Below are 25,315 nucleotides of genomic sequence, written 5' to 3' on the forward strand. Positions count from 1 at the left end.
GACAAAGTTAAAGGTTGTCGGGTACTTGAGAAGGAACACTGCAGGTCACCACAGAATTGTTAGTTGCTTGTGGTCTGGAGGGACCCGATACAGCGGGACTGGTCCTTGTGTTGATGAAGCCTGACTAAAAGAAGAAAAAAAGACTGAGAAGACATCTAGCCATATAAGACAAAAGCAAAAACTGAGCAGCAATGCTTAGCTTTCTATGGGAAGTTTGCTGATCATTTCTACACTGAATGAAGCCAGATTTCTACACTGAATGAAGCCAGAAGCAATAGACCCCTGATGTCTTCTTAAAAGAGAACCTGTCACCCCAGGACTACAAATGTAACAAATTAAAGTTAAATAAATGTAAAAAAAAGAACTCAAAAGATGTTAAAGCCTCCTGCCCCCATGTACACACATATACACGTATGTCAGGTGTGCCCACATATGAAAACAAAAAGGGCGCCACCTCCATGAGTAAAATCGTTTATTAAGATAAATAAAACAAAGGGATATCTGTACTCACAAGCAAACTTTTTCATCACGCTTTAACAACAAACAAGAGGCCGACTATGTAACACGGTTGCCCCCAGACACATCGGACGCAGTTAGCCAAGATTGACGCGTTTCAGGGGCAAGCCCCCCTTCATCAGAAGCCCCGGAGCCTTGGATGAGCAGCCCCTCAAGTCTGTGTGTAAAACTGTTGAAAACTTTGAGTATGCAACAGCAAGTGCATCATTCAGCTGGCAGCCATTAGCGCCAAGGAGTTAAAGAAAACGGTTTGTCACATATGAAAACTGTTGCACCATACATTAGGTCTCGGAGTGAGGAATTGTTCTAGGGCCATTATTCACAGACAACTCTATATTTAAGACCTGTAAAAGGTTTTTAAAGCGTTGCCCATGGACAATTTTGGGACGATTATTTTCAACAGTTGACACACATTTTGATGCCTGACAGTGTATTTGGTATCTATTTACTCATCCTGATCTTTCATATTTAACCAAAAAAATTCAATATTACAGTGTTTGTATGCACTAAAATTAATTTTAATTAAAAATTAACCCCCGCTAACCTTCACACTCCAATGAAAATATGACTTTAACAAGAGTATACTTCTTGGTTCATTTCAGTAATGTAGACCTACATGGCCTATATCTACAAGTGTTTACTGGTAGTATAAAAGGAGAAAAAAAAAAAAAGGTAAAAATGTGCCAAACTAATATACTGTATACGTAAACAGGTTTCCAGTCTTCATGGTATATGTGGCATTCAGTAAAGCAGCTGAGGCCCGAGAAGTGCGTCCTTCCTTTGAGAATGCTGGATACAGTTTATATGTAGATCAGTACTGAAGGTCCATACCCTTCCCTTTGGCATACAAAAACATTTTTTACACAAAGTACAAGCTGCAAATTAGTAACAGTTTCAAGTTATTGTTGGTAACCAGCAGTTCTTTTCTTATTTACAGGCACTAAAAGATAAGGTAAACTACTCAGAATGTTTATACAACACTGAATTTGTATTAGATATTGCATAAGCCTAAGAACAGCTTGGCTTTGGAGGAGAATCATTGTTCTGTTGGGGGTGTGAAAAACCAAAATGTCTAATCTGAAGTAAAACAAATACAACAGAAAACAAGGTACTCAACTTAAGGCAGGGACTTTGTGGTCTCGGAAAGACACCTGGAAATAGTTACCATTAATGGCTATTTCACATCAGAACTGTGTCAATACTACATGCGTCTGCACAGCTGCGGTGCAATGTGTTTTGCCGTGATTTTACCCCAACTGATGCAGGTTTTTGTTTTTTTTTGCTTAAAATGGGATTTCAGGAGAGTTCCGATGCGTTTTGATGTGTTCCTTCACAATCCAATGTAGCTAAAAAAAGGCTCAGAACAGACTGCTCTGGTGTGAACAGAGCACAAGAAATACCATAGGAAACCATTGCGATGCGTTTTTTGATGCAGCTGCAAAACATAACAGACTGCATCTGGTGTGAACTAGCCCCAAGTCTAAAGGTGCCCATACACCTGCCGATTATCGTACGATAATCGCGGGTGATCCCGCAATCGTACAGTAATCGGCAGGAGTATGGGCAGCGTGCGACCTCTTCTACTGTACAGTCACATGACATTCATCTTCCGAGCACGCTTGAAAACCTGCCGAAAATCTACGATTTTTGGCGGGTTAGTGGCGTGCTCGGGAGACGAATGCTGCATGGGCTGGTGTGCGCAAGCTCACACTGCCCGCTCAGCACTGCAATCATCGCAAGCCCTCCCCTCAACGGGGGCGGCTTGCGATGATCGCAAGTACGATCTGTCTGTCCAAGATGGGCAGATCGTACAAAATTTTCATTACCTTACAACCATCGCACAACGAAAGCCGTGCGATGGTTGTAAGGTGTATGGCCAGCTTAACTCTGATTTTCCCCAGTTGTCTTTCCAGGACAGCACACGAGGATTAGAAAAAACTAGCTAGACTTTGGGAGGGACAAAAAGCCCAGATAATTGTCCTTCCACCAGACTGGCACTGGGAATTACAGACATGGTGGACCAGGCATCTGAACCTCTCAGAGAAATGTGAAAACAAAAAGCATGAGACTAACTACAAAGAAAGTGCCAAAGAAAAAACAAAAAAAAACAAACAAACAGTCTCTGATTAACTTTGTATGAAATAATACTGGTTAACCATGCGACATAAAACAGCCCCAAAAGCCTGAGCAGCTCAATGTAACAGGGCAATAAGGGAAATTTACTGAGCCATCAGACCGGATACGCAAGTGCAAACTGCCAAGAGCAAATTCTGCATATGGGGATTGTGCAGAATTCCTGCACCTTAATTAAATCTTTATTAGCAGCTGGAAATGTATAGGCTCACGAGAGCCTGAAACTGACTGACAAAAGTCTTGGCTATGGCGGAGTTATGTATCCAACCTCCATAAAGTGTCTATAGTTGAGAAGAAGAAAAAATAAAAAGGGGGGAGATGGTCTGCTACCGAAGCACCTGTGATCATTCACCACCAGCTAATAACTGCATATGAATGATATGAATGTCACACAAGCCTTGAGATCTCTTCTATACATCTATAAATAAATAAATGGGACTATTGGGAAGGTTATACTTGGAGGATCTTGGCTCTCCCTTGTGTGGGAAAAATAGTTTCTGCTACAACCTGCTGTTTCATTGTGGTGCAGCTATAAACTCCAGCAGTCGTGCACCCGCAACAGCTGAAAGGACTAAGCATTAGGGTGCTGGGTGCACCAAAAACATAACTACTGTACTCTGGAAAAAGCTAAAAGATACTAAAATACTTTAAACTGGTCTCCAACCAGCACCTGTAGGGGACTATGGTTGTACCGATGAGCATTAGGTCTATAAATACATTAAAAGTGCTAGTAGCACTAGTGGTATTATCAATCTGTAGATACACTAGAAAATAAAAACAATTACTCATACTAAAATACAAAAACTTCCAACATAAAAAAGTACATGTACAGGAATTACAGTAAGTAAATATTCCATGACAATCAACTGCAAGGTATAATGAACAGAAAAACTTTCAGGAAAACCAAAAGCCTTATCGGGTCACTCATAAAAGATGTCAAAAAAGGAATGATAATAAGGTGACACTTTAGTAGAGCGTTGGAACTTGTGTGTACCAAATGGAACCTAAACCTGTGATGAGGTACCTGGGTAATCTTCCATTTTGAGTTTCATGCACAGATCTAAGAATCAGGCCAAATTCCTCTTCCTGTAAAAGAGGCAAGGGAGACATCTCATCCTCACTTCCAGAATGGGCAGATTCTGCACCCATAAGGTCTTACACATGGCCCGGGCCTTGCACCAGGGTCAACCTCTTCAAAAACGTAAGGAAAAAAAAAAAGGAGGGCTGTGGGACGGCATTCTTTTATTTACTTACACCTATGCTCCTGTTACATACGGGGAACAAATCCCTCCAGGAGAGTGGTAGGAGCGTCCAAGGGCACAGACTGCCCATAGGTCCCTGAAGCTGTCAACACAGAGCCCCACAGAGATGGGGGACACCTGCGCATCCATTGTGGGTATACAAGAAATACATATAGGGCCAGAGTGGGAAGACACAGCCATAAGTAAATCAGACCCAAAGGGTGCCATAACAGTGGAAGGCCAAGCTCAGTATACAGATTGATAAGTTCAGCTCTTTCAGTAGCAAATGGGAGGCGTAACAAACCCCCCCCATTAGCCTCACTGCACCCCTGAGCAAAGCCACATGGATACAGAACCACAGTAAGGTGATGCATCTTCTCCAGGCATGGGGGGAAAAAAAAGTGGCCACAGTTTAGGTTGCCTCAGAATGAGTGAAGAGTGATTTCACAAACCGGCACCAGTCAGTCTAGCACTTACCCTAAACTCAGAGAAAGCCAGCGGCCCTTGTCCCACATTGCATGGCCACCAAGACTGTTGTTGCAGTTGCACAGAGAATGGAGGCCACAGTGGAACAGGAAAAAAGGCAAAGAGAATGATACTGTGACAAAGCAACCAGGTCATTGGGTCATATGTGCCTCCGTGAAGTATATCACAGGCTGCCCCAGCGAAACTCGTACACAGGACATGAAACCTCATGGGCTTGCTGGTTGAACTGAGGAGACCAAATGGATCCATAACTCCATTCTGTCATCCAGTTAGCAGTTGATTGAAGATTCTGAAGAAAGGGGAAAAAAAAAAAAAAGGGAGAAATATTCCTTGCGAAAAGGAGCCAAGATTCCCAAGTAGGGAGCTTAGGTTGTTACTCCTTGACACTAGGCAAAAGAGTTTAGCTGCCTCTTTCAGAAGGGGGGGTGGGGGGTGGGGTTTGGCCAGGGCCACCCCTAGGCTGTGCCTAGTGTTTTCCTGCAAGTGGTGTTACAACCAAACATTCAGAATCTAAGGCTCTCCGTTGTGTCCTTCTATAGACAGATAGAAGAACCTATTACAGAAATCTAGTATAAAACTGTTATTTTAGTTTAAGCCTGCAATAAAATCTATTTTCTCAGGGAAAGGGAAAAAAAAAAAAAAAAGAAGAAGACAAAGCTCAAAAATCACACATTGTGGTGTGGTAACTTTTCATGTGCTATCGGATTGCAGTGCCAATTATTTTGACTGGCACCCCAAAGCACTAAAAGGAACGCAGCTCTAATGCATGTGTTGCAGCAAACCACAAACATGCTTTATGTACATTTTTTGCCCCTTCTAGTGTTGGTAACCCATACAAAATGAATAGGCTGCCTTTACATGACCCCATTTAATGCACAAAAACATAGTGTGACACAAACTTTTTTAGTAATGGAAATATAAATTATATTGGTGGGAATTTATCAAAATTGGAGCAGATTTGCCCTGCAGCCAGTCAGCTTCTCGCTCTCATTTTCAAATATTACCTGAGCAAACTGAAGAGAGATGCTGATTGGTTGCCATGGGCAACTGCTCCAGATTCTGTCTGCTCCAGTTTTTTTAAATTCCCCGCTTTGTGCTATCTTTCTGGATCAGCAGATGGGACTTTTGCCTCCTTTTCACATTTTACCAACTCTTTGATGAAAAATCAGCAGACCTAAATAGCGCAACCTGAAGTCTGTATACACAAGTGGATGGCTTATCACAATGACCCATTTCTTACTGGATGGCTCAATCTCAAGTTTCAGACAAACACCACCTCAAAGAAAAAAAAGTGTTTTCGGTGGTGAATCATGAGCTAACCCATAGCGCTTTTGGAAATATTCAGGCGTTAAATATTTATTTTTATAACAGGCAGTATAAAAACGTAAAATTGAACCTCAACCATTATATTTATATTTGACGGATGCTACAAACGGTTATGAAATTAAAGAACTCCAATAAAATTGTTGTTTGTTAGTTCCGTGTGTATATTTTTATTGAATTAAGGATTTTTAGTTCCATGTGTATAATTATTGGAGAATTATGTTGGTTTTTTTTCCTTTTAAATGGTGCTATTGATAAATCTCCAACAACCCTTCTTTATATTGAATTCTTATCACATGCACCCTATCTGAAATTGCACCCTAGCTGAAATACTGACAGTTGGGACAGCTGAAATGCTGAAGAGCAGAGACAACCAGACAAAAAAAAAAAAATCATACCTCCAGTCTCCACATCTGTGGCAGTGTTGGTGCCATATTGCATGCAATGGTGTTGGTATAGCTTGTGAGTAGACAAACACTTACCTTAGGTATGTACAGCTCACATGAGTTCAGATTATGAACAAGAGGCAGAGTTGAGACCCTTAGTGAAATAGCAGTTACGGGAAGGCAATGACCATTTTAGCAGTCAGCAATTTCTTTGTTTTTGGTATTTTAGCAGTGTGTCTAAGGTTTTTGACCTCTGTTATAATGGTTTTCACATATTATAGCAACTATTTACTGTAGTGCAGTAGGTGCTGTAAGCTTTGTGTATATACTGTATGTTCAATATTCGTAAACAAATAGTAGCAGAGAATACCCTGCAATATACAAATAGCAGCATAATTGACATAACTGCACAAACAGGACAATGTTTATACAACTGCTCTTTACTCATCTTAAAATACATAAAAGAATCCCACGAACTGAAAAAAATTTGTTATTAATTTCCAATGTTTCTCCGACTTCAAAAGAACGCTGCCTAAGAGGATTAAGAGTACAGATTCTCCACAAGGTCTTTGAAGCCTGTATTAAAATGAGGTCTACTCTGCCTACCAAGAAAAAGCACATACCAACATGTAGTAAAGCTGCAGTGAATGCTCTGGGCATTTTGGATAAAGCATCTCAACACAAAATACACATAACAGGGAGGTCTGTTGAAGGGCAATTTCAACACATCACAGATGAAGCATTTTTAACCATTTTAATTGCTTAAGGTTGATCGTAAAATATAAAAGGTGACTTAAGGTAACACACAAAAAACATGTACTTTATGTTTTATGTATATTAAAATAGACAAAGGAACCATACATACAAAAAAAAACAAAACAAAGAAACTAATACAAAAATACTTAAGCTTAAATATTGTCAGTTAGGAAACAAAAATACATATAAAGCTTTTGCAAGATCAACAAGAAAATAAACAGACAGTTGGTACTGGAACACACAGAACAACAAGCAGTGCTCTGCAAGACCATAAGAGTTGTTTTTTTCTTTTTACACGCAAGAAAAAAGGCACCACTGAGGTGTACATCTCTGGAACAATTTGCCGACAACATTTTACATGCTAAACCTCAAAAATGGTCAGCACTGTGGAAGAATGCCGATATGAACTGTAGTTTCAAAAATAGAACTGAAATACTGAAATTTTCCTTCCATTGTCAACATTGCAGCCTTCTTAACTCTTGCAGAATAGGACACATTTAACATGCATCTTGACATACACACAAAAAAAATGAGGGAAATTAAAGTTACAAAATATACAAGGCAAAGGCTTTGTAGCCAAGAAGAATGCTACACCAAAGCCCAATGCAGGAAAAAAAAAAAAAAAAAGCTTGCTTGATGCACAGATAAGTAACAAAACAAATTATTACATTTCTATACAAGCACCTCAAATAAGTGCATGATCCCTTGCGTAGCAGAAAAAAATAAAAAGTTCAAAACGCACTCTGATCCATGTCCACAGCTATATTGTTTGCCATTCATCCAACAAAGACTGAATGCAGACTATGCAAGGTTGCAGTGTTGCCTCTGATCAAAATGAAGCACAACAAATGCTTGAACACAACAAATGTTTGGAGTGTTGTAGGATTGCTGCATTGTCTACTGCACATTCATATTTTATTGTGACATGGGCCACAGCAGAACAAAACTCAACATCTCACATTAGTGCCAAGTAATAGAGGGATTAAAAAAATATCTACTTTTTCTTCTAACCTGCTTGCACAAAATATCCCTGCCAGATTAGGTCCTAGTGGGTCTGCACAAGTCCAAATTCAAGTTGTAGATACCAGTGATTTGAGAGAGTGTGCCTCAGCACCCCTGACTTACAAATGCCCATACATCTTACACAATGCCCCTTCTTTGTAGTGTCTTCTGTTAAGTCTTTCAGTTTTTGCCAAGTTCTTGATGTTTGCCTCCTCCTCCTGAGGAACTAGTAATAGCACATCCAGCCAACATGAAGCAGAAGGAAGGAAATTGACATGACTTTGGACTGGGTTTGCTTGTTCTATGAGCTTGGCCATAGTGTACTATTGGGGAAACAAAAAGCTAACGAAGCTTGGTTTGAGTCTTTTTTAAAAAAAAAGCAAAAACACAACAATGGCAAATCACCCAGCACTCAACTAGTAGGCACCAGTGGCATGAGCAGGGTCTGGAGACTTAGCATTTGAAATGCTATCTCAGGTAACACTTGGCCTCCTAGAATAAATGGAGCACATGAAGAAGCAAAAAGGAGTGTTGCACTTATATTTCCTCCACACCATGAGCAAAGATCATAACCAGGCCAGGCTCCAGCACCATGTCCTCTCCCATATGTTGGTTCTCACAGGCCATCACCACAACAGCCTGCTTTCCTGGAATCCGCTTTGCCACATAGTTCTCGTAATATCTCCGGTTCATTTGTCTTGTCTCAAGTGTGGCCAGGCCCTGTGGCCAGTTGCGCTCATGGGCATTCTCTATGAGCTCATTAACTATAGATGCTGGGCAGCCACTTTCTACTAGTGAACGTTTGATGACAGCTTGTAACACAGCATCCGGTGTTGAGATCATTCCACCCCAGCGGGTCACACGTGCAGGTTGCAAAGAATTTACCCATCTGTATGATGAAATGAAAAGGTGAATGTAAATCGATACACTATCCAGACAATTATTTCAAATCCTTAAATGTCCTACACACGCAAGCCATGAATAAAAGTTATTTAGAGAACTAAATCCCTGTGAAACCTGTTTCGTGCATAAAACAACCTGGGGGCAATTTATAAACCTGGAGCAGTTGCCCATGGCAACCAATCAGCTTCTCCGTTTCAGTTTCAAAACTTAACTGAAGAAACAGAAGAGAGAGAAGACGATTGGTTGCCATAAGAAAACTCCAGTTTTGATAAATGTCCCCCTATGTTTAGCATGTAGCAGTTAGACAATTGAATAGCTGGTTCCCGTTTAGAAATCTATGGCCACTATAAAAAAGGAACTGTAGTCTGTATTTGAGGACAGGACCACAATACAAATATATTTGCATTCAAAATTCCCCCCAATTCAGCAAGCGTACTGTAAATGGAAAAAAGGACTTGGTTCTAATTCAGAGGATCAATGGTAAAAGATCCCACACTTATTTTACAAAGTACCCTTATCCCATTCTTCTTATAAGTTGACACGGCTGTTTATAATATGTAGGTCGCAGCGCACTACCAAATTTCTACACACCATTGGTCTGCGGACAGACGCTTGTAAAATGGCAGAGACCAGGGAGATCTGCATCTTCTTTGGAGGTGCCCCAAGTTGGTCAGAATGCTGAATGCAGTCTTCACCTTCTTGCTAGAGTATGAGCATATTATCTTGGGTTACGTTGATTCCACCTGTACTAATTGTTACGTCATGGAAGCGGTTACTAGAGGTGTGTGTGTGTGTGTGTGTGTGTGTGTGTTACATCTTTCCTGATGCTCTACTGTGCACTTAGACCGTATCCTATGCTGCAGCCCATCAGCATAATGTTGGGATGGTTATTTCCGGTTTCTTTTGCGGCTTTGTCTAATATAATGCACTGAGTTACGGACAGTGCATTATATTTTTTGAGTTGCTTCATGTTTTATACCCGCTGCATATAATGTATGCCTATGTATGTACATTGGGTGGAATAAACATTTGCAACATTTCCCTAAGCATTATTTATTGACGCTGGAACATTGCAAGGTAAACCAGGTCGGTGCCCCTACAGAAATTAAGTTGTTCCCTTCTGGCAATGCCTGGTGCCCGGTGGCAGTATTGCATAGTCTCATGTCTCGACTCGCCCGGTCGACATCAGATAGTCCCTTGTTACCTTGTCCGAATACACCACTCACAGCAAAGCAGTTTATTAGTCATGTTCACTTGCTTCTCGGACAATTAGGGGTCGATCCTAAGTTGTATTCAGGGCACTCGTTTCGTATTGGGGCTGCCTCAGCTGCCTCCAGGCATGGTGTCCCAGCCCACGTAATTAAAACATCTAGGTAGATGGCCTTCGTTCCATTTCAGAAGGTATATACCCAATCCTCACACGGAAATGGCTGCGGCTTTTTCGAAACTGGCAACTTAAATGTAGTAACGAATAAAAGGATTATATTACTCTAAACTGTTTGTGTTTGCCCCCTTATTGGCATTACTGTCCACACGGACAATGGCACACCCCAGGTCAGTATTTATTACATTTTAAGTGCATCAATGTGTATGCGGAGTGGTGTGTTGTATAGTCATTACAGGTGGGCGGACGCTTATCACAATTGAGAAAATAGTAACCATACTCTGTCCTCAATTATCTACAAACACTCAGCGATGACCGATTGCTTGTACCGCTCTCCTTCTTGATATGCTGTCACAGGAGGCTGAGCGAGCGGAGCAGGGAGGAGAGCTCAGCCTCCTGTGACAGCGCTGGCTGCTTCCGCCCCCACACTGCTCTGCCGGACTGTGATAGGAGGCTGAGCGGTGTGGGAGGAGAGCCTCCAGCCGCTCACAGCGCTCTCCTCCCGCAGCACTCGGCAGGCTGTCACACTTTCTCTCCTCCCCGCTGGGACACAGAGCAGCGCCCAGCGGGGAGGAAAGAAACTAGGGATGCGCCGATCGGCACAAAAATTGCACTTTCAGCAAATAACTTTTTTTTAAGGTTGTTTGGTGTACAAAATATTCATTATCTGTGCCTATATCTTGCCCATAACAAGGTTTCAGATCATTCAAATGCAGTTTATACCTTTAATAAATGTAATCTCCTCTTTACAAGCCCTTACGATTCCTGATGAGGACATCATTTTACCATTTGATATTAATGCAGTCATGTTATTTAGCTGGCTGGCCAATTGTGGGTTTAGCCTATTTAACTTCCAATCTTTTTCAGAAGTAGCAGACACTTACATGATCAAACGAGAATGTAACATTTCCATCAATACCATTACTTACTCAAGAATTTCATTATATTCTATGGTTTCCTCCAAGTTCTGAAGATTAGGATTGGCACTGCGGATTGCCCTCATATATGCCTTTAGCAGCTGGATATCCCGTTTCTTTTAGAAGGTAAAAAGATATATAAAATACCAAGAAATTAAAAAGAAAAAAAACACAAGCAAACACCAAAACAAAAAACAGAGCTGTAGTTCACATTCCTGTTAACTATGAGGCTCTGATATTTAAAAGCAAGACCAGCAAAGTGCAGCACAATATAAACTATATACAAATAAATCAAATATCACAAAACACACCATGTCCCAGTGAAAACATAAAAAAAAAATGTAAATGCAAAAGGCTTATAAAAACTTGTGTACATCCAACTTGATTAGCTAAACCACCAAGATACATCACAGGCAACTAGAAGGGAACTCTGCCTCTGTACGCCACTTCTTAAACTCAAAATCTGGGCACCATAATTTCCACAGCACAAGATGGCTTTGAAGGTGTTTACCACGGCTGTGTAACAATATAATGTCAGAGCTCGTCATACAGCCTTAAAACTGTTTTTTTCCTTTCATTGAATACAGCTCACAAGTCTCCCGCTGACATCAGTGTATTTTGTGCATGGGCAAGGGCAGATGGGGAAGAAGACAATACCAAAACCAGTGTCTGTGAAACCTGGAGTGCCAATGTTAGCAGGGGGTAGAAAGTACAGTGGGAGCTGGAATACCCAGGGGAACACTTACCTGTAGAAATAACTTTCTTGGAGTACAGTTTAGGACACAAGATCAATGTCTATATCATGAGCAATAATAAGGCTTGACAAATTTGCTTTAAATCTAGGAGCCAACTAAAAAAGTTAGCAGCCAGTTTTTGTTTTTTTAAACTCGCAAAGCTTTATTTTGAATGACTGTTGTCATTTTTTTTTACAGTTTTAATTGGCACACGCAGGGCGATGCCTGAAGTGTAGCGCAATCGTCCTTTTTGTACGTAGGTGCACCTGACTTGCACTTCTGTTAGTAAGCACGTGTTTGCGGGGAGCCTTTACATTTTTTTAAAATGTATGTTTTTTGTTTTTTTTTACTTCTTTGCCATCACCTATGTGAGGTCACCTTAAAGAGAACCTGTAACCTCCAATGTGCTATTAGACCACCAGTGGTCACTTTTCCACTTCAATAGTTTTAGCTTGGGAATGACAACTGCCTGCGGAGGCAGCTGAATGTAAACACAGCAGGCAGTGGCTGGGAAAGTTCTCCTTCAGGTCCGCTCCTCTGCTGATAAACAGCAGGCAGTGGGCGGGTGCAATAGCCAGCCTGCTATTGGCTACTGCAAAAAAATTTTTTACAAATCGCCAATAGCAGGCGAAAAAATGACTCCAGTGATAGAGTACTAGTTTGTATTGAGATTGTAGTCCATCACGGGAGCAAGCTTGGAGCGGTGACTACTTTACAACACAGCTATAGAAGAATAAAACAAATCCCAGCAATAATACATTATACATATAGTGTATAATGTATTGCTGGGATCTGTATTCCTCTATAGCTGAAAACAGAAAATGTTTATTTCAGTTTTTTTAAATATTTTAACCACTTAAAGTCCATAGTGTTTCACCCCCTTCCTGGCCAGGCCATTTTTCAGTATTCAGTGCTGCGGTACTTTATCTATTTTTTATAAAAACTTTCAATATTTTTATTTTTTACATTACTTTTAGAGGCTTTGGGGAAATATTGGGGGTCTAAAAACAGACCCCTGATATTTCCCTTTTAAAATAGAAAAAGAGATTGAGAACACATAGTCCTCAATCTCTTTCTGTGTCCCCTGTTATCAATAAACAGGAATCCTCTATACCGAGTGTTCCTGTCCATTGATAACATGACAGAGTAGGTTTACTATAACCACAACTATGAATGAACAGGAGGTGATGTAGATCACTCCCATTCATAATTGAGGATACAGTAACCATATCATGTCCTCAATTATGTAAAAACACTCAGCGATCACTGAGTGTTTGTGCTCACTCTCCTCTCTGGCACGCTGTCACAAGAGGCTGAGCGAGCGGAGCTGGGAGGAGAGCCCAGCCTCCTGTGACAGCGCGGGCTGTCTCCGCCCCCACACCGCTCTGCCGGACTGTGATAGGCGGCTGAGCGGTGTGGGAGAGACAGCCAGCCAAGGAGAGAGGTGTGAGCGGCCGGTGACACTTTCTTTCCTCCCCACTGGGACACAGCAGCGCCCATCGGGGAGGAAAGAAATCTGGGATGCGCCGATCAGCAGGAAAATGGCACTTTCGGCATTTAGCCAAAAGTGCAAATTTTCGGCCGATATGTTTCGGCGGCCGATATATCGGTGTATCCTAGCCTCCTGTGACAGCGCGGCCCATCTCCGCCCACACACCGCTCTGCGATAGGAGGCTGAGCGGTGTGGGAGGAGACGACGGCCGCTCACAGCGCTCGGCAGACTGTCACACTTTCTCTTCACCCCGCTGGTACACAGAGCAGCGCCCAGCGGGGAGGAAAGAAAGCAGGGGTGCGCCGATGTATCGGCAGGAAATGGCACTTTCGGTATTATGCCAAAAAGTGCAATTTTCGGCAGATATGTTTCGGCAGCCGATATAGCGGTGCATCCCTATTTAATACCATAAATAATAATAACAGGTTAAAAAGATGGTAACTCCAGGAGACAATCTGTTGATTTAGTCAACTAAAACAATTCGCATGACAAATATAGTTGCCCACCAGTGACAGAACGCTCTAAAATACCTCCTGGTGAATAGGCTATTCCCCAGGATCAAAACACTGATTGAGAAAGTCTACCGCCCAGGTTTTCATAACTGCAGTGTGTAAGGCGGACAGGGACGGAACATGAAGTTCTTCTGACTGAATCTTGATCGGGTGACTCGGTAGTCCAGAGATGGAGGGGCAACCTGATTGTCTCAAGCTCCAGAAAGTGATCAGAGGCCAAGCTTCCCCTGATGACCGAGTCTCTTGTAAGGAGTGGGTATCTAGTTGGCATTCATTGTGAGTATTTTCCCCAACACCAGTGCTGGATCAGAGATTGACCATTCCAGGGCAATTTGGTTTTGCTGGAATGGATGCACAGAATGGGTCTGCTGGGTGTTCTTGTTTTGAGTGAAACTGGGAATACAGTACCGCCTCAGGGAGGAGGCCACCATTAACCCTAGAACTTTCATGCAAAAGCAAATTGGGCGAGCAAGTCTTGGATCTCAGGGTCTGCACATGGAAATAGGGATGTATAAGCATCCTAATGTCCATGGAGGCCAGAAAATCACCGGCTGAACAAAAGCAAATGACAGGGCCGGCAATGATGGGGCACCCCGTCATTGAGAGGAGGGCTTGATCCCAGACTTAGTGGGTTTTAGTGGTCCAGGTTGTGTAGAGCAACTGCATCCTGTGTTTGTTATTGGACCCTGAGGTAATGCAGAAATAAAAATGAGCTTGGTTTGGACTTTTGGGCAGAATCTTTGCCAGCAGGAGCTTTGGCACGCTTTTTCTGGGGCACAAGGGTACTCGTCCCCATGTGTCTAAGGAGTCGCCAAAGAGGTGTTGCCTTGCAAGGCGCACAAAAGTTCTGCAGACCAAAAACTAGAGCCAAAGGATCCTTCACATATGCACTGATAGGAGGCTCATTCTGGGTACCTGGTGGAACATATCCAATAATTCATCTATACAGTAGAGCAGGGCTATGTGTTTGAATGCTAAAGACTGACAGACATGGTTAGGACAACAAAGCTGCATAGCCAGACCTGTTAGGGAGAACAAAGCCTTAAGGGCGTCTAACCTTTTGTCCACACGGTCCTTGAAGAGCAGGACTGCTGACACTTGTAGTGCCTTCACACACAGGACACCAGGATTGTCATACAAGTGTCAGCAGTCATTGTCCATTATGACAGACCTGTATGTGAGGGCACTAAAAGTGTCAGCAGTCAATGTCCATCAAATGGACAGGGACTGCCGATACTTGTAGTTCCCTCACACACACACAGTCAGTCCCAGATTACACACAGTGGGACTTACCAGAGACGCAGAGACCAGTGGCAGAGGCAAGGAGGAACATGCCGGCAAGGAGAAACCTGCGGCCGAGGGGGGAGGTACAGCCTAGGAGAAATGCATGGCTGAGGAGGGAGGGGTGGGGTCCTCAAGAGGGCAGCCAGCTGAATTGCTGCTCAAAGTTAATTCTGCCTGAGCACGGGCTAGAACAAAAAAAATTAACCCTGCTTGCCATTGTACAAAGCTCGGGACTTAGGGGCTTAATAAAATCTTGTGGTGGGCCGTTTTCGGCCTGCGTGGCCTTGTAGTTGACGTATGTGGCCTAGATTCTGATCCTGAGCTGTTTGATTAAACTGTTATTTCACATCTTAATCTATGGAATAGTGCCCAGAGTTGGGTTTTAAAAGGTGGTCATATTTACAGGGTTTAGTGAGGACATCAGTTAAAAACCACATTAAAAACAAAAACAGTGAAACACCTCTTTACACTATAAACAATGCTAACAAGCAATCAAACAATGATCTACCTGTTCCCCCATGGTGGAATTAAAGTAGAACTAAACGTTCATCAAACAAAAAAAAGAAACAAAAAATCCTATGCAGTATCCCCAGATAATGCTTATGGCTCTTTCTGCTTCTTTGTCAATGATTCAAGAGTGACCCTTTAAGCTTTTGGCCAAAAAATGATTTTCCTGCATTTCCTCTTCAATGGAGTCCATGCTTCCACCTTCGCCCGAATCCTCGTTGCCACCTTTTGCATCTCCTCTGCGGGCTTAAGATTACAGTGTGACAAACTGACGTGACCTTGTCACATGTTACTCTTATAGAAACTCATGCATCAAATCACGCAGTACTCATCAATCCCCAGTTCCACCGAATCCTGCAAAGGACACATGGGAACGCACCAAACAATGGCTGGTTCTGCCCAGCACTCTGCAGCATGACAGCAAACGTCACACTTCCGCCAGTATATTTATGCTATTGCTAAACCTGTATTTTTTATTACCTCTACAGCAGCCCAGCATGTGCAGCACTTTGAGATTACCCTCAACCCTGTCTATGCACATATGTCACACCCACTGTGGTGGGAAACACAGGTTTTTCGAGTCATCTCTGGTGCTCCCGGATAGCAATGGGAAGCTCCAGATAACCCTGCCCTCCGCACTAGTCAGACATCGGAGGCAGAGATGAGGGGGGAGTTTCAGAATTGTATAACTATAGGAGGGTGAGAAAAATTTGCATGATGAAATTAAATTATATTGCAAAATGTAGAGCTGTTTTTCATGAATAGGAAACCTAATCCCGATATATATATATTTTTTAATTAGGCGTTTAAAGAGATTGCATAGATGGTTTTATATACAAAAAAAAAACAAAACTTAAAAAGATAAAAAGGCATAAATGTAATACCTGTTCAGAAAGCTGATGCTTGTTTTCAGCTGATGCCTTTTCTAGTTCCCCTATACGGGTTTGTTGCTGCTGAACCACAGAACGGAGGTGCTTTATGCAGTTGTGGTTTGGTAATTCATCTTTGGGCATTTCTAGGCTAGTGAGCAATAAGATAAATAATACAAGTAAACCTAAACAGACTTGAATAATCATTGCAATAAACTGTGTATTTCATAAAACTAATTGTAATACTCCATGCTGTATATTAGGGATGCACTGATACCGAGTATTTGGGAGAGTACTCGTACTCGCCCAAAATGCTCCCGATACCAGAACTTCCATTACCCGCCCCCTGGCTTCCTGATTGGCCAAAAAGCCGACTAGGTTTCCTCGTCACCTGGTGATGAGGGAGCATGAAGCCGGCTTCCCGGCCAATCAGGAAGCCGGACGGCGTGTAATGACTCACTGCCTGGTTTCCTGATTGGTTGGAAAACTGGCCAAACAAGAAGCTGGGTGGTGAGTCATAACCTGCCCCCAGGCTTCCCGATTTGCCAGAAAGCCAAGTTTACCCTATTCCCTAGTGCTTGCCCTGTGGAAGGCAAGCACAGGCATATGTAAACACACAACCACTCTAAGAAGGACATAACAGCTACTTACCCACATCCCTGCTCACATGTTACTGGTCGCTTTGGATTATGTTCACAGTCGTTAAGATGAGACATGAGGTTATCAAGTCGCACAATTGTGGTACAGCCAAAAACCGCGTTGTCACATGTAATCTGTAACTTGGAAAGCATATTCCGCATGATGCGGGGGACTGGACGGAGATGGGCTACTGTTACAACACTGCGGTCCACAGGACAGGTCTGCTGCTGGGAGAACCACTGTGTGATGCAGGCATTGCAAAAGGCGTGTTCACAATGAGGAGCCTATAGGTTTAAGTGGAGAAAACAAAGAACACAGTATATTATTATTATTATTACTACTACATAGTATTTCTATAGCGCCAACAGTTCTGCGCAGCGCTTTACAATGCGCAGCGCTTTACAATGTAACATTACAAGTGCATAGATTGTACCTGATCATAAAACAAATGTATTCACAAAAATGTTTCAGTAAATGTTAGCTATAGCTTATGCGTGACGCATTGTGAAATGGGAATAGATGGTGGGCATTACCTCATGGCAAAAGTCATATAACAGATAATGTTATAAAGTGCTTCATTCATATTTTCATTTTCCCTAGGTCAGGGCTGGACAAATCCCAGGAGCTAGATATGATTCCCGCCAAGTTGACCCATCTACACAATATTTTCTTCTTGCATGCTTGCTTTTACAAAGACATATTGTACGGGATACCAGGGGCTTGCTTGTGTAACCAATTCCCAACTATGGCACTATGCCTCCTACCACCCCGATTTAAGAAGCTTTATGGGGCACATCCCTTGTGCGCCTTCCCTGTCCTTAATGAAAGTTGAAGGGGTAAACAATTGCTTGTCCTCTCTTGCACCCGATGGCTTGCATTCATATTGGTATTGTATCATAAACAAAGTCCAGTACTTTACCTACACTGCTGTATGCAAATCAAAATAATACATTTGCTTTTAATTTAGAAGAAAATTAAAAAAGGAAAAAGAACAAAATAAAACCCACCAACACCCTCCACAGAAAAAAAAACCCCACACAAACCCACACACTACATTTGACTAGTTACATGGCCATGTGTGACACAGTTTTTCTTACAGTCAATTTGTATTGCATTCTGCAAAGTAGCAATTTTACTCACAGTGTGGAAAACTACACCTTCCAAACAGCAGTCTAATGTCAGCAGACTGACTTCACTATACTGGTTGTAATGGGTCTCCGTACTACACATTAGCAGCGCTTACCAATTTACTAAGTGCACAAAAACGTTCACATTCTTCAATAAAAATATAACTGCGTCTGTTTCAGATTTGATTTTAGGTGGAACGATGCATTGGGGAGAATAAAAAAAAAAAAAAAGCCCCCAGAAAAACAAACTCCAAAACTGGCAGCCATTTCCTGCCAGCAAGGAAAAGACAAGTAAACACTTCAAACGTCACCAATTTTCCTTGCAAAATATTTCTAAACATAGCCACATACTAAAAATAGACCAAGACGCAGAAGCCTTGATTTGCTAGATTCCATCGCCACTTGAAACCCACGCAAGAAATATTTTCATTGATTACGTTATACTGCCCAATCTAATACAATAATACAACCTAGCATCCCACTCTCTATTTTTCCATTTATGTTTCAGAATTTAAAAAATTAAATTACAAAAGAATGGAAACAATTTTTCCAATTTGATTCATTTTACAGGAGTAGGCATAAAAATATGAGAAATATGTAGGCAGCCATTGCGAACCTTTTGAAAATATTTGTCTGACCATCTCTGGCTTGAATACCTCGAATCACTAACCACAAGGCAGCAAGTGAAGTCAGAAAACTCCTGATCTGCATAAACGCTCCAGGGCAGCAACTCAGACATCAGCGAAGCTGCAAATCAGCAGGTCTGACAGGCAACTTTTTCTTCAGGAGAAAATCAGCAATTGCAGCCTTTCCAATTCTCCTCTCACAGGTTGAGAATGTATATTAACTGCTTTCCTACCGGCCACTGTACATAATGGCCAGTAGGGGCAGCCATTGATCCAGGAGGCAGGCTGATTGGTCATCACAACAATCTCATGGCAATGTTTACATTGTTAAGCCCTTCCCTTCCTCTTACAACATAGGCAGGAGAAAGTGAAGGCACTAAAAGGAATGAATGAATCATTTATTAGATCATGGTTAAAACAAGCTGCTAGGAAAAAAACAAAAAAAAAAAAAAAAAAATGATGATAGGTTTTTAACCCTTTTTTCTTTCCTGTATGTCGGCTCCATTCTATCTCTGCTCCGACCTATATACTAACCCCTTAACCTGCACAGTACCCCATCATCACCATCCTCCCACTGTATGTGACCTGTACATTAACCCCTTTTCTTCCTTCTCCCTCTGTGTATGACTCCATGTTTTAATCCCCTCAATACAGTCATTTTTCTTCATTTAAAAAAAAAAAACAAAACTGAAAAACATTGAGTTCCCTGGGTAATTTTTTTGCCTTTTTTTGGTTTTAAAACATTATTAATTTTAATAATGTCAAACAGTGCAAGCATCTAGACATCCGCATAATTTATAGGCAGCAAACAGGCAAAAATGAGCAAGCGATAATAAAGATAATGCTCTACGTGATGCTTTTTTTTTTTTTTGATAGCAAGGGGGTTGTTTTTTTTCCCCAAATGTGTTGGGCTTTTTTCCTTTATAAAGTAAAACAACAACAAAAAAACCTGTTAAATGCCACCAAAAGAAAGCTCTGTCTCAAAAAAAAAAAAAATTATATAAAAATTAAATTAAGGTACAGTGCTGAATGACTGAGTAAATCACAGCAAAAAAGCTGAAAAGATGGTCTAGTAATGAAAGGTGTTTAACATGTCAGTTTAACTTAACTGGTTAAAATGGAGCCTGACAGAATAGGGACCTGGCACTGCTGTACTTGTTTTCCAGGCGCAGACTTCTGGGCTGCCATCTTTATCCTTGGAGAGTCATTGATCAGGTGCATGTTATGTGCTGGAACATAAGGCCTGCACATGTGTTTGGGGTCAAGAACACATTAAAGCGACACTAATTTCAGGAGTTAAATCTTTAAAATCCAGTCAAGTACCTTAACTATTAAACAATAAAAAGGGAATTATCAAAACTGGAGCAGACAAAATCTCGAGCAGTTGCCCATTGTAACCAGTTTCTATCTTCCGTTTGTTCAGTTAAGATTTAGGTCTCGTTCACACCTAGGCGTATTGCATATGCGCGTCTGTCGCTTTACCGCGGTAAAAAAGTCGCACGACAAATGCGCGTTTCCGAAGGCTACTTGGCTGTATCCCAATGGAAATGGCCAAAAAAAAAAAAAAACGGCCCAAAGTAGTACATGTACCTTTTCAGGCGTGGGCCGTTTTGTAGCGCGTTAGGGACGGGCGGAAATACTCCAAGGTGGGAACGAGACCATTGAATACAATGGGATTTATATTTTTGAGCGTTTTGTAGAGCGTTCATTGAGCGTAGAACGCGCTACAAAACGTTCAGGTGTGAACGAGGGCTAAAAAATGAAAGAGAAGCTAATTGGCTGCTTTGCTTAGCTGCTCCAGTTTTTATAAATTCCCCTCAATGTACCTTATTTGTGTATCACTCAGCTGTAGATCCTCAAATCATCTCTGAATTCATAAAGCACCCACCGCTTCAAGCTCGCTCCTGTGATGGACTACAATCGCAATACAAAGGAGTACACTAAAAAGGTGAGATTGTAATCCATCACGGGAACAAGGTTGGAGCGGTGACTACTTTACAGCACACACAGGGACCATGGGGAACAAAAGCAGACACCCTCCAGAGGGAAGGACAGTATCAATTCAGAGATGATTGGAGGATCTACAGCCAAGGGATACACAAATAAGGTACATTATTGTTGATAGATAGGGTATTTGAATGCATTTCTAAGATTTTACTCCTGAATTTAGTGTCACTTTAAGATATAGAACCCCAAGCAATATGAGTTCAGTATAAGAAGAAAACTAAACTGGGGGAAGGGCACAGCAAGCAGTGGGCACCTGCAATTGGCTGTTGCACCTGCCCACTACCTGCTGTATTTACATTTAGCTGGCCTCAGCAGAATCTTGCCACGGGTAGCTGTCATTTCCTGGCTGAAGCTAGTCTAGTGCCATGTGCTTACAATACAATTATGACATTTTTTTTTTTTTTTAATGATAAAAACAGGTGGTTTTGGCCCGACAAATTCTGTTGCGGGGCAGGTGCGTTGCAGTGCCATTCATTTCAATGGCACCCCAAACGCGCCTCCCACCCGCACTGGAACGCATGGTACGCGATAACTTCAATAAATTGTTTTTGTTTTCACAGCAAGTACAAAAAAAAAAAATTTTTTGCTGATCGCACTGGACCAGAGCACGGGCACCAATGTTCCTGTGTTCGGGTAGCGTCAATTGCACTGCGGGTGGGGGGTGTGTGGCTGCTGTGCCATTGACTTCAATGCACCGCCATGCCCCCTCAAGCCGGCCAATTTGCGTTCCAGTGGCTGAATGCTCTGGAACGACCTCAGCAAGAATGTGGAGGACAAGCAATCACACACGCAATCGCGCACTCACACAATCACAAAGAGATCTTAGACCAACAGCTAAAGTTGCCAACAAAAACAAGAATGTTTTCAAAAGGTAAAAAGGCCGAAGGCTAGGGTGCCTAACGCTGCACCTCAGGAAAAGGAAGGTAAACAATGTACAACCCTACCAAAAAACAACCAGTGACCAGTTGGGGGTTCAGGTAGCATATCCAAAACCATTGACATCAAGGAAAGGGAGATCTATAATATTAGGCAATAGATAGAAGGTAAGTTATAGAGAGAGGAGGAGACCTTCAATGTAAAAAACAAATAAGGGTACAGTACCAAATCCCTGTATGGGAGATATACACCCCTATATAAAAAGGGAAGGCTGTGTGAGAATTTATTGCAGCACAAAAGTAGTACAGCATATCAGAGAACAAGGAGGATGAGATGGAGTCCTTCCAACTCACATCAATAGGTACAGAAGTGCGAGTCATAATACAATCGTTCTGCTTATAAATATGAATAATCAATCAGTCTGATCTATAGACGAAAGGGGATCTTTCTTCCAACAGATCCCCTGACACAGTTTATCACCTAGGGGAACTCTACAGTCAGGTAGCACCGTGTTTGTTGATCTTCAAGGAAAGAAGTAACAAGATGGATATTTCCTTGTGAGGAAGGAAAAGTTGCAATCATGAAAAGTACCCTCCACTGCATAAAGGAGGGAATATTAAGATGCAGGCATCAAGAAGCAAGACCTTGAGTCCTGCATGGGAATAATGTGTGCATTAGACCACCAATGCCAGCCAGTGCAAGCAGGCAGACAACAGTGAGTAATAGCTGAAGTATTCAGTTTCCTCCAGAAAAAGAGTATTGCACGCTCCATTAAAGTGCAGCAGGAGGCAGCATTCAGAGACTGGGTCACACCAGAGGCTAGATCGCAAACCTGGAGAGTACTCCAGAGAGAAGAGTACACAAAAGGTCTGCAAAGCAGAGCCCAGTGCCCAAAGGTCACATTCCAGGCTAGTCCCACATCTTTGGTCCAGTGAAGTCAATGTACAGTCTCTAATGCTGAGGAAAGGCAGCTCTAGATAACTGCTGTATAGAGACCGGCTCAAGCAGTATATCAAACATCTTGATAAAAAGGGAAAAGTCAAGTATGTTAATAGCAGATAGTAAAAATAGGGACAGAATTTTTCTCAGTAGGGCCAAGTCAAACACGTCCAACCTCCTGGGGCACTAGAAAACAACTACGGTGTGAAGGAGACGGGGCCATATGGGGGCTGGATTAACATTCTGTTTGCTTGTCATTGTCCAAACCTCCTGGAGGAGGCAGTATAACCCACATCTAAGAATGTCCACATTCATATGCGCCTCAAGGGATAAGGGAATAAGAACTGCACTGAATGCAAACTTGACCGGGTAAGATGGTTCCACAGTCCTACATATGGTCTTAAAAGCATGTCACTGATCAAGCGGACCTTTACAGAGCAGTCTTCCCAAGAACAAACCAAATAAGTATCACTTACTTGAACTGGCTCCTCCAAAACCCCACTGCATATGGGGCAGATAAGATCTTCATCCACATCACCCTGGAAGCGTGTTACATCATACCCCATCGCTCATCACCGACACTAAGCACTGCAAAAAATGAAGCAACATTAGGCTTTACATTTTTAAAAGGAGAAGAAATGTGATTCTATTGTTCACAGTAACCAGATTCTTTCTTTCCATGCATGCACTGGTAATATGGACAGTAGAAATCTAGTTGCTATAGATGCCATGAACACTTCCATTTCACTTGTACATAGTGTCAACCTCCTTTCATTCTAATAATAGTATACATTGAAAAAGTTGCACTCCAGTGGAAATAGAAAATCACAGTGTGTATATCTATATACATACATACATACATACATACATACATACATACATACATACATACATACATACATACATACATACATACATACATACATACATACATACGGCTTGAAAAATTTTAGGGCGCCTCACCAGTCAGTAAAAAATTTCAGTCAGCATGACCGGACTATAGCCTTGCAATATGTTAACATTTTTTTAGGGACACCTAGAGCTTTCTTTTGGTGGTATTTAATAACCAGCGGGGGTATTTTTTAATATATAAAATGAAAAAAGTACCATAAATTTAAAAAAAAAAAAAAAAGTTTTCCCTACGTTATGTTATAAAACATCTATTCTTAACCATCTTTTTGGCAAAATATAAAAGACAGGGTCACATCAGGTAAGTAGACACCAAACATGTCAAGCCTTAAAGCTGCGCACGGCCGCAAAATAACGACCACACTGAAAATTGGCCATAGGCGACGCTTTAAACGCTTTTATAGCTCATCAGTTTAGTGCCATCAGTAATTAACGGCCCTAAAATGATTGCTCTCATTCGACGTTCGCTGCGATATGTAACATGTGCGGCACAATAGGCGCAATCGTTGTTTTCACACGTAGGCGCACCTGATGCATGTCTGCGTGTGTATGGGGGGGGGGGGGGGTGTTGTGGGGTTTTTGTTTTCTTTATGCTTCATTAATTTTTTTTATTACACAACTTTATTGCCATCACATAGGGGGATAAAATGCTACCTATATGATAGACAATTTACATGACAGGTCCTCTTTATGGAGACATCAGGGGTCTCCAAGACCCCTAATGTCACCTAGAACCCTCCAGAGAAGCTGATGAAGCACAGATCTGCTTCACCAGCTTCTGTAGCTGGGAACGACAGCTGAATGCAGGAAGTGATGTAATATACATCACTTCCTGTATTCAGGGACAGAGAGGAGGAGGTCAAAGGGAGATTGTTCCCTTTGATCTCCTGTCACAGAGCAGCCGTGTCGGTCCTGGCCGCACCGGATCTCGGGACTGGCAATGGCAGTGACAGCTGCTGCTAATACAAGCGATCAGGCGTCTCCAGAGACGCCCAATCGCTTGAATGTGAAGCTACTAGTCGGGCTCCGCCATCCTCTCGTCACAGACGAGAGGATATCTCCATCTCTCTCTTTTGGATAGAGTAGGGCAGGATTAGTCACCATTTGCCCTGGTGGCCATGCTCAGCGAGTCAAATTGATGGAAAAATCTTAATTTTACAGTCGTAAACAGAACAAGAGTAAATAAAAAAGGACATCTGTCTCAGAGGGGAATTTAAGAGATTTCCTGATGCATCTCTGGAACGAGAAGTGAGAGGAAATGCCACCTATAGCACTCAAATAAAAAACTAATAAAAACGGACAGGGGTTTTGATTAGGGATGCACAGATATAGCGGCCTAAAATTGTACTTTTGGCTAAATGCCGAAGGTGCCATTTGCCTGCCGATACATCGGCGCATCCCAGGTTTCTTTCCTCGCACTGGGCGCTGCTCTGTGTCCCAGCGGGAAGGAGAGATCACTGAATTAAAAATCTCATCAGCAGAAAACAAGGATTTTTCTTTTTCTTGAAGTCAATTAAGGGACACAGGAATACTGCGACCTTCAGAAAGTTTTGGACAAGTTCACCTTTAACTGTCACGGCTCAGTTTTGTTAGCAAGCAATACACAAGGCTAACAATGCACAAGGTCTGGACCTGTGTCCCTTAATGGACTTCAATAAATTGTTTGTTTTCACAGCAAGTACAAAAATAAAAACATCTTATTGTCCATTGTGGGACACAGGAATTTAAACATAAGGGGCATCCTAAC

General features: G+C 42.0%; 1 protein-coding gene across 2 annotated transcripts in view; it reads right to left on the reverse strand.

Moving 5' to 3' along the window:
- Positions 1-7,485: 7,485 nt before the first annotated feature.
- Positions 7,486-25,315, reverse strand: part of RNF41 (ring finger protein 41) — a 42,163-nt gene continuing 24,333 nt past the window's right edge. The window contains exons 2-6 of one of the 2 annotated variants that reach the window (XM_018560798.1): positions 23,136-23,247; positions 17,097-17,368; positions 16,461-16,596; positions 11,060-11,163; positions 7,486-8,732 (exon numbers count right to left, since the gene is read on the reverse strand). In XM_018560798.1, coding sequence (XP_018416300.1) covers positions 8,381-8,732; positions 11,060-11,163; positions 16,461-16,596; positions 17,097-17,368; positions 23,136-23,225 — 954 coding nt within the window. In that variant the 5' untranslated portion in view covers positions 23,226-23,247 and the 3' untranslated portion in view covers positions 7,486-8,380. The remainder of the gene's footprint in view (positions 8,733-11,059; positions 11,164-16,460; positions 16,597-17,096; positions 17,369-23,135; positions 23,248-25,315) is intronic. The other variant, XM_018560797.1, reaches the window with a different exon arrangement.

Source organism: Nanorana parkeri, unplaced genomic scaffold (genome assembly GCF_000935625.1).
Source record: "Nanorana parkeri isolate BGI_ZX_2015 unplaced genomic scaffold, ASM93562v1 scaffold478, whole genome shotgun sequence".
Taxonomy (NCBI): Eukaryota; Metazoa; Chordata; class Amphibia; order Anura; family Dicroglossidae; genus Nanorana; species Nanorana parkeri.